This window comes from Nannospalax galili, unplaced genomic scaffold (assembly GCF_000622305.1).
Source record: "Nannospalax galili isolate Female #2095 unplaced genomic scaffold, S.galili_v1.0 scaffold475, whole genome shotgun sequence".
Taxonomy (NCBI): domain Eukaryota; kingdom Metazoa; phylum Chordata; class Mammalia; order Rodentia; family Spalacidae; genus Nannospalax; species Nannospalax galili.
Window position 1 is genome coordinate 1,339,832 of NW_008339435.1, and position 10,170 is coordinate 1,350,001.

The 10,170-nt window shown below is 37.3% G+C and overlaps 1 protein-coding gene across 2 annotated transcripts in view; it reads right to left on the minus strand.

Annotated features, from left to right (window-relative positions):
- St7l (suppression of tumorigenicity 7 like) overlaps positions 1-10,170 on the minus strand; it is an 86,349-nt gene that overhangs the window by 11,643 nt on the left and 64,536 nt on the right. For both annotated transcript variants that reach the window (XM_017798412.2, XM_008833964.2), the window contains exon 12: positions 105-255. In XM_017798412.2, coding sequence (XP_017653901.1) covers positions 105-255 — 151 coding nt within the window. The remainder of the gene's footprint in view (positions 1-104; positions 256-10,170) is intronic.

The window sequence follows — 10,170 nt, forward strand, 5'->3', positions numbered from 1 at the left end:
TATACACATAAAATAAAAATAATAAATAAAATATTTTTTAAAAAAAAGATTGTTGTGAATGCAATGGAGAGAGAGATCAGCACTGCATCTGGCAGAATACTTACTGCCTTCCCACGTACACTGCAGGAGATTGAGAGCACCCTCTATTCGCTTCCAGTGCTGAAGATGAAAGAAAGCGTAAGCAATTGCTTCACTATCGCCTCGCTTCAGAATGTGTTCAGGAGGTAAGATTAAGCTTTTCATCTCTAGTAAATACTGCAACAATAACAAATACACAATAGAAAAAAAGTTGCCTTACAAACTCAAACATCCACAAAAACATATATTCAAATATTACAGTTAATTAAAAAGCCACACACATTAAACCAGGTGAGATGACATGGAACTCCTACTGAAAGCATGTGTTTAAATGCTTATTGTACTTGCAAATCTCTGCAGAGTATCCCTGTAGGTAAAAATAAAGTGACAATTGGCTTATAGAACCTTGCTAAATAAAAAATAGAAACTCAAATCAAGGGAGTAATGTGAAAGTAAATATTTATTTACCAAAAAAAGATTTAAATGTAAAATCATAAAACATAGTTTTTCAAAAACACTTTGTGTCACTGTTCAATTCTGCTTTTATTCCCATTTTATGGGTGAAAAACTTAACTGAGGGAAAAGACCAATTAATACTTATTAAGTACAAAGCAATATGCCTGCTAGGGAATACCCAAAACACCCTTCCTGTCCTGTGAAGCTCCATAACAGGGTAAGAAAGGCAGACTTCTTAAGAAATAATTATAATTAGACTGTGACGGGAACCTAAGAAAAGTACAAACAATATGCATAGAGACATGGGCATGAAATACTAATTTCATTTGTTTTTTAAAACAGCTTTGTTGGGCTGGAGAGATGGCTCAAGGGTTAAGAACACTGGTTCTTGCAGAAGACTCGGGTTCGAATCCCAGCACCTACATGGCAGCTAAGAGCTGCTGGCAACTGCAGTTTCAGGGGATCTGACAGCCTCTTCTGTTCTCTGCGGGCATTGCACGAAATGGGTGCACTTACCTACATGCAGGAAATACACACATACACATAAAATAAAAATAAGTAAAATATTTTTTAAAAAGCTTTGTTGAGATAGAATTCACATACAATAGAATTTGACTATTTGAAGCATAGAACTCAATGAATTTTTATTGTATCAAAGATATATGCATCTACCCCCACTGCTGATTTGAAATGCTATCATCATGTCAGAAGGGGACACTGCAGCCTTGGTGTCACTGTGCACTCACGCATTTTCCCAATCCCACTAAGTAAGTATTAACCTATTTTCCATCTCTATAATTTCACCTGTTCTGAATATTACATGCAAAAAGAATAACATAATACTACCATAGTATAAATTAATGTATAATATGATGATATATGATAATTTGTGACCGGTTTGTTTTACTTAGCACATTTTCAAGATTCATCTAGGTCACAGCACATATTGGTATCTCATTCCTTTTTATAGTCAAATAATATTCCATCATAGACATACTATGTTTACCTATCCATCCATTAGTTGCTAGATATGTAGTTGTTTTCACTTTCTGAATTTTATAAATAATGCTGGCTGGGGATGTAGCTGCGATGGCAGAGTGCTTGCCTAGTATGCATGGAGCCCTGGGTTCCATCCTCAGCACTATATAAAACAAGCATGGTGACGCACATCTGTAATCCTAGCACCTGGGAAGTGGAGGCAGGAAGATCAGAAGTTCAAAGTCATCCTTGGATGCACTGCAAGTTCAAGGCCAGAGTAGCACACATGAGACCCTGACTCAAAAAAAAAACAAAAAAAAAAAACCCAACACACACACACACACACACACACACACACACACACACACACACACCCTACAAGTCACAGATTATCTAATGGAAATCTCAGCTCCAGGCATGGGACACCTCCCTTCAAGTTGTTAGGATGGGGGGATCCACGAGACTGCCAAAACAATATAGGCTATTGTTATAGCTCTTGGTTGCCTCCCAGAACTTGAAGATAAGACCCTATTGCTGAAGACACCACATACTTCAGACACAGGGCTTGGAGTAATGGAGCTGGAACTGACCTGGAAGCCTCCTCCCTGAGGAGTAGCTCTCAGAATACCTGAAGGTGTTATGTACGCTATCAAGGGATAAAGCAAACAACAGTCCTACTCAGCTGTAAAGTCTACAGACTACAACAATGACCAGACCAATATGAAATTCCCAATGGTGCAATAGTAGCACTTCTTCTTGGGGGTAACCAACAGCTATCTAATTGGACTTAAGGTCCACTCAATAGGAAGGAATTCATTCCTGGTACTGCAAACCTAGCTAACTTCCCATGGCTGGAGAGGTCATAGACCCTAGAGGAGAACCTACTACTGGCATTTTCCTAAACCAATATAATTTCTAACTGTATTCTAAATACTTATCCTCATACCCACAGATAAGTACAACTCTCACTCCTCATCAAAGAAGCTTCTTCCTATAGGAAACAATTACAGAGAGCCACAACTGATCAAAATGCAGAGAATAAGTGACCATGGGTGCCCAGCCTCAATTGGTACATCTACGATGCAAGCCCCACACCTAAGGCCTGAGGAACATCTTGGAAGAGGGGGCAGAAAGACTGTAAGAGCCAGAGGACCAGGATGCCTGCTGCTAGACAGAGTCTTCTAGACATGACTGGGAAGTTGTGTGCATGAAATCTCAATATGGTTGCCTAAACAAGATCTGCATAATGACAACACCAGTGGACATGCCAGTGTGGATGGGGGGAAATTCATAAGGCACCACTTCTAGATGAAGAGCTGCAGGAAATCAACAGAGAATTAGTTTTCTCCAGGGATGACCCCCAAACACAAGTATAGATGAGCAACACTAAATGGACTCCATAGGTTGTATATACACATACGTGTGTGTGTGTGTGTGTGTGTGTGTGTGTGTGTGTTTACTTAACAATAACGATACACATGTATGCAGGTACATCTGGAGGCCAAAGATTGAGGTCAGGTGTCTTCCTCCATAACTTTCTACTTTGTATATCAAGGCAGAGTCTTGCTTATAAAAGAAGTCATGAGGGAGCAGTGGGGTATGCGGGAAGGGTTGGAAGGGTAGAAGGAGGAATAGAAATGATATAAATACAGTACTCATACGTGAAATTCTCAAAAAAATTAAGTAAACAAAACCCCAAAAGTAAAACCAAATAACAATGTTAACAAATATTCATGTACAAGTTTTGGTATAAATGCATGTTTTCATATCTCTTGGGTAAAATACTTTAGAGTAGAAATGTTGAGATATATAACAATATTTTGAAGTATTACAAAATAAGGACTAGAAATAAAGCATTGATGAGACTTGAATTGCTGTTTAAAGATGACAGAATATGGATGAGGACACTGGGGGTGAGTGGATGCTGAGACAGAGAACAGTGTTCAAAGCAAAGGCACTGCACCAAGAAAGCATACACTTAAGGGATGGGTAAATGCGCTCATTATAAATTCTTTTTCACATATGAAACCAAATTTTATGTCATACTGTTCATTCATTCATTCAGAGACAGATTTTCACTATACAGCCCTAAGGTTAATTAGCTTCAAACTTGTGCTCCTCCTCAGCCTCTTGAGGGATAAGATTATACTGCACTATCATGCCAAGATTATCTTGAAAACTTGGAGAAAACTTTCATTCTGATACAATCCATAGCAAAAGCAGTGGGGTGTGAATGTGGCTCAGTGGTAGAACACTCACTCAGCATGTTCAAGGTCCTGACCCCAATCTTCACATCAAAAAAAACAAAAAACAAAAACTAAACATAGTATAATCATAGTTATCACATTAATCAATTAACTACTGGTATATTATATCTACTATTAACTAGTTGACTTTAAACAAAACTTTTAAAAAATAGTTAAATACATCTAAAAATCTGAGGTCAAAATGCATTTCCCTTCTAGAACAGGTGTGGAATAACCTCTTTGAGTATAAGCAATTTGATACTAAATTATGTGTCCTAAAGTTCAAGTTGTACTTGGATTAGAAAATGTAAAAAGAGAAAGATTCCAGAAGATATCTCAAAAGACATACTCCCATATTTGAAAGCGTTTAAATTGTAAAGAACATAAAGAGTTGAAGTTGTAAAGTGAAAGGTTGCTTATAAGCAGTAAGACTCCAGGGAGAATCTTAAAAATAGAAAGCTGTAAGAGTTTCAAAATATAAACCTATGTAATTAGTATTATATACTTGTATTAACACATCTAAAATAATATTTTTTTCTTAATTTATGAACTGTGCCTCTCTATGCGTTACCAAGCATAAAGCCCATCTTTAATTACTCTTAATGTTTCTGGCTCTGTCCTCAAAGTGGAAGAATGTAGTCTACTCATCTATTTTAACAGATGTCACAAACTATGAGATTATTTACTAATTCAGTTTGGGGACTTAGTGTTTCCCATTCAGTTTCCTAAAAAGAATGCAGTAGAGGTTGTGTCCTGGTCAAGAAAAGCCCATTTGCTGCCTGGTTGGGTTCTCTCTCCTTAGTGCTTTGGGCCTATGTTCAGGAGGGTAATATTCTTTCTAATCCTCTCTAATCCTTGCCCATTTTTTTGAAACACAGTAAAAGATCACTCACACCAGGCAGCTGTGGGAAAATGGACTCAAATAGCTGACCTCTGACATGACTCCTTATGCTCTCTGCAAGTGCACCAAGCGCTTCTTCAGTAGGAAGCAAATGAAATGCAATCACAGTGGAACTACCATCAAAAAACGAGCATTACATTTGCAGAAAAAAAAAAAACCTGTTTAACTTTTAAATCAATCCTTTTCTATTAAAACTCTGTTTTAGAGATAAAGAGGGAAAATTTCAAATCATTTTCATTAAGAATGTAAAAACTTTTAAACAAAATTCCAGCATTTAATATATAGTTAACCATTTGGCAAATGTAGGCAAAGATATTACTTTAATCATTATAACTAATCTCAGTATAAATGAATATGGTAAATGAATACACACGGCATACTTATTAGAAAGTTAGAATGTAGAATTTTATATTTTAAAATTTTTTGCCTTTTTCCAACTCATAATTCTCTGGCCTCTACCTCCTGATTGTTTGGATGACAGGTATGCACTATCAGGCAAGGTCCAATTTGATTTTTAATTAAAAGTCTTCCTTGATTGGGAATGTAGCTCAGTAGTAGTGCTTGCCTACCATGCACAAGGCCATAGGTTCAATTCCCAGAATTGTCAAACAAAGGAAATAAAAGATATATGAAAAGTGTTTCCTTATATTCCTGATTTCTCCCCCCCCCCCTCTCATGTGTGTTTACTAGGAATGAAACCCAGGGCCTCATACATGGTAGGCAAGCTATATCCTCAGTCCAAATGTCATTTTCAATTTGACTTGAAAGCAGTGCAATTTTTCAGTTTCTACCAAAATAAAATTTGGCTCCTAAAATATAAGAGAAAATTTTTAATTAAAAAAACTTTTTTGACTTTTATTTTAATTTTATATGCATAAGTGTATTGTCTGCATGTATGTAAGTACACTTGTGTGGTGCAGTGCCCATGGAGGACAGATGAGGGTGTCAGATCCCCTGAAACTGGAGTTATGGATGGTTGTTAGCCACCATGTGAGTGCTGGGATTTGAACCCGAGTCCTCTGTAAGAGCAGTCAGTGCTCTTAACCACTGAGCCATCTCACCAGCCCCAGAAAAAAAAATCAAATTTTAAAACATGTACTTAAGGAAGGGGCTTAGGTATAGCTCAGCTAGAGTATGTGCTCAGCATACAGAAGGCCTTAGGTTCATCCTTAGTATAGATACACAAAAGAGTATTTAAAATATGTTTTAGGGTTATTACAATATTAATTCTATGTCCTCCAGAAATTGCTATTCAGGAATCTCTGCTATCCAGCATAGGCTATAAGGTAACACACAATAGAAACTCTGTTCTTAATACTCTATAACAGTATCTAGCACATATACTACCCAAAGCAGTCACTTAACTGAGCTGATCTAATATATTTGACTAAAAAGTCATCACACTCATTTCAGTTTTTACCTCAAAAATATTTGTGTGTGTGTGTGTGTGTGTGTGTGTGTGTGTGTGTGTGCTCATATGAACATAGAGGTCAACATTGGGTGTCTTTCTCTATCACCTTCTGCTTATTTATTTTTATTTATTATTGTGTGTATGTGATATGTGTACCCATGGAGGCCAGAGGATGACTTTGTGGGGTCTGTTTCCTCCTGCTACCTTTACATGGGTTCCAGAGATAGAACTCGGGTTGTCAGGCTTGCATTGTAGGACAGCAAGTGCCTTTACCCACTGAGCCATCTCACTGGCCCCACCACCTTGTTTTTGAGACAGGGTCTTTCTATGAACTGTAGAACTAAAACAAAGCAAACCATCTCTCAGTTTTTAACCTTATTCTCCTGTGAAAAGTAAAGTCTAAGTAGCAGCCAATACTTTACCCACTGAGTCATTACTCGAGCCCTGTCAAAGACATGTCTAACTCTGTAGGCAAACAAAAATGAAACAAACAATAAAAACAATGAGAAAGAAAAACCCTTGCAACCTAGACTTTTCTTTTCATAAGAGAATAGGGTTAAAGGCTGAAAGGTGGTTTGCTTTGTCTTAGTCTTTTTACTAATGCACAATGTATAAAACTGAAAACATCACAGACCTATGTAACAGAAAATATTAAAAGTTTGAAAAATAAAAGAAAGAAAATAAAGATAATGATTTGTTCATCTAGACTTCTTTTTCATATGTAATACACTCTTTTGGGTGTGGTGCTAGTCATGTGCATGCCAGACAAGTGCCCTGCCACTGAGCTATGGTCCTAGTCCCTACACATAATATATTGACTTCATTTTTCTCAAAATGCAGAATCAAACTGTCATGCAACTCACTTCTCAATCTGTATACTGCATCTGTATATCTCTTTCTGTCTCTATACACACAGACATTTAATTAGTATATAATTTTCCACTAAAAATGAATTATTCTTTTTTAATAATTTATTATTTTTATTTTATATGTATTAGTGTTGTGTCTGCATGTAAGTGCACCCATGTTGTGCAGTGCCCGCAAGGGCCAGAAGAGGGTGTCAGATCCCCTGAAACTGGAGTTATGAATGGTTGTTAGCCACCATCTGGGTGCTGGGAATCGAACCTGGGTCCTCTGCAAGAGCAGCCAGTGCTCTTTACTGCTGAGGCATGTCTCTAGCCCCAAGAAATTAGTTCTGTTCAAATCTTTTGCCCATTTAAGGATGAGGTTACTTGTTTTGTTGTTGAGTTATAGCAGTGCTTTATATATTACAGCCCCAAAAGCTGAATTATTCTTAAAAAGATAAATTATTTAATAGCATGTAAGAAATAACTCATACTAGAATTACACTACCATCTTTAAAAGTAAAATATATCAACCAAAATTTGCAAAAGTTTAAGCAAAATGGCTTAAAATGCTAACAAATTGGTATAAAATGATGTTTCCGTTTTGAAAAACAATGTAATTCTAAACTATAGACACACCTATTTACCAATATTTACTCAGTGTTCTATATGTAGGCAGAGTATGAGACAGCAATAAGACAAGAGGCTCTGTTCTTATACACAGGGAATAGAAAGAGACATTAAAAAAGAGTCCTCTCCATCAAAAAACCTAAGTACTGAAGGATCGGCAAATAGAGACCCATATTGTATTCATTCCTTTGACACCACTATAACCAAATACCTCACAGAACAACTTAAAGAAGGAGAGTTATTTTGGCTTATGGTTCAGGGAACACAGTCTAATATGGCAGGGAACACATGGTGGCTGAAGCATCTGGGTCTACTCTAGGGGAGGCTGTGATATAGCTTGTTACATCTTGGAGGACTACAGAGCAGAGCGTTCCAACCCGAAGGGAAGCCAGCCTAGAATCCTCAAGCTCTGCCCCTATGAGGCCCATGTTCAAAAGGCTCCACGACCTCCAGAAACAATGTTCAAACATAAGCCTGTGGAGACATTTCACATTTAAACAATAACATTCCTCCCTTTATTATATTATATATTTATTATGTCATTATATAAACATATATTATATATATAAATTGGTCATCTCATAATACAAAATGCATTCATTCCAATTTCAAGTCCTTATAGTCTTACAGTTCAAACACTATTCAAAAGTCAAACATATGCTGTGCATGGTGGCATATGGCTTTAATCCAAGCACTTGGGAGTCAGAGGCATGTGTGCTGCAATTAGCAAGGATATTGTGATGCAGCTACCCAAGCCTGTTGGAATTCTGATGATGCCACCATGAGCCCTGATGCTGGATATGGAACTATAGTGTTTGTTTGGTGTTTAGTATAGGGTTTTAGTCCTGTTTTGGTCTGGCCTTTCCTTGTTATCCTCCTATTCAGAATGGGAATGTTTAGTCTATGCCATTGTATTAGAAGTACGTAACTTATTTTTTTTTCAGTTTTCCATAGCCTCACATTTAAGAGACCTTGGACTTTTGTTTTGAGATAGGATCTCATTCTGTAGCCCTGGCTGGCCTGGAACTTGCTATGTATACCAGGCTGGTCTTGAACTCACAGAGATCCATCTGCCTCTGACTCCTGAGTGCTGGAATTAAGCAGCTCTCCATCCCATATTACCTTAAAAATCTTTTAAATTACATTTGTTTGTTTATTTACTTATTTTATGTGTTTGTTCATATGTGTGGGTGCACACATGCCACAGGACATGTGTAGAAGTCAGAGGACAACTTGCAGAGGTTGGTTCTCTTCTTCCACTTTATAGGCCCCAGGGATCAAATTCAGGTCATCAGGCTTGCGAGCAAACACTTTGACCCGCTGAGACATCTCACCAGCTGTAGAATATTACTTTTTAATTCTGCTTCACTCAGATTTTCAAAACATGGAGAGATTACAGCCAGGCTCTTTGCCAGAATATAATATGAATGGTCTTTAGCCTGATTTCCAATAGAAGACTTGTTCCCCTCTGAAGTCTCATGAGCCTTGCCTTTACTGTCTGCTTTTCTATTGATACCGTGATCTTCTGAACTCCCACTAGAATGGCCTCCTTAGCTCTGCTTATGGCATTCTAGGGCTTCTCTAGTCCACAGCCCCAAACTTTTCCACATTCCTCCTACAAGCCAGTTACAAAGCACATGGTCAGGTTTATCATGGCAACAACCTCACTCCTGGTACCAACTTTCTGTATTAGTTCATCTATATCATGAACTAACCTGAAAAAAGAAATTTAAGGGAGAATAGGTTTACTTTAATTTACAATATAAGAGGTATGATCTATCGTGGTAGAGAAGGCATGGTAACTGAAGTGGCTGGGTCCAATTACTATAGGAAATTGAAGTGCAATCATTTTATCTCAGAGAACAGGAAGCAGAGAGCTTGAGAAAAGTTAGCCCAGAACCCGCAAACCAAATATAGCTCTATACAAATATAGCTCTATATCTGCCAGCTAGAGTCCATGTCCAAATGGTTCCATAATGTTCCAATACAGCACCATGCCTACATTAATTTTACTTCTATCCTTTCCAAATCACTAGCATATTATAACTTTTAAAATGTCTTTTAGATCTATTCATCTCCATTTTCACTATTATGCACCTTCACTATTTGCATGTGAAGTTTTATATATTATTGCTATTATTATCATCAAAATGCTTTTTAAAAGAATCAATTACTGGGCTGGAGAGATGGATCAGTGGTTAGAGCACTTACTGCTCTTTCAGAGGACCCAGTCCAGTTCTCACGCACCTGGGGGGCTGAGACAAAAGGAAACCTGTTTGAGGTCAGGCTGGGATATATAGTAAAATGATATCTCAATGATCTACCACCACCAAAAATTAATGAAGGGCATAATAAAGTCTTAAATAAAAAAGCAGTTTAGAGAAAATATTTTAAAATAAAAATTAAGAATTGTTTGAAACACAATATAATATCTGAAGTACTTTTTTATTTTATTGTTTTTATTTTATGTGTATGCATGTATTGCCTGCATGTAGGTAAGTGCACCCATGTTGTGTAATGCCCTTGGAGGACAGAAGAGGCTATCGGATTTCCTGTAACTGGAGTTGCGGACAGTTGTTAGCTGCCATGTGGATGCTGGGGTTCGAACCCAGTCTTCTGCAAGAA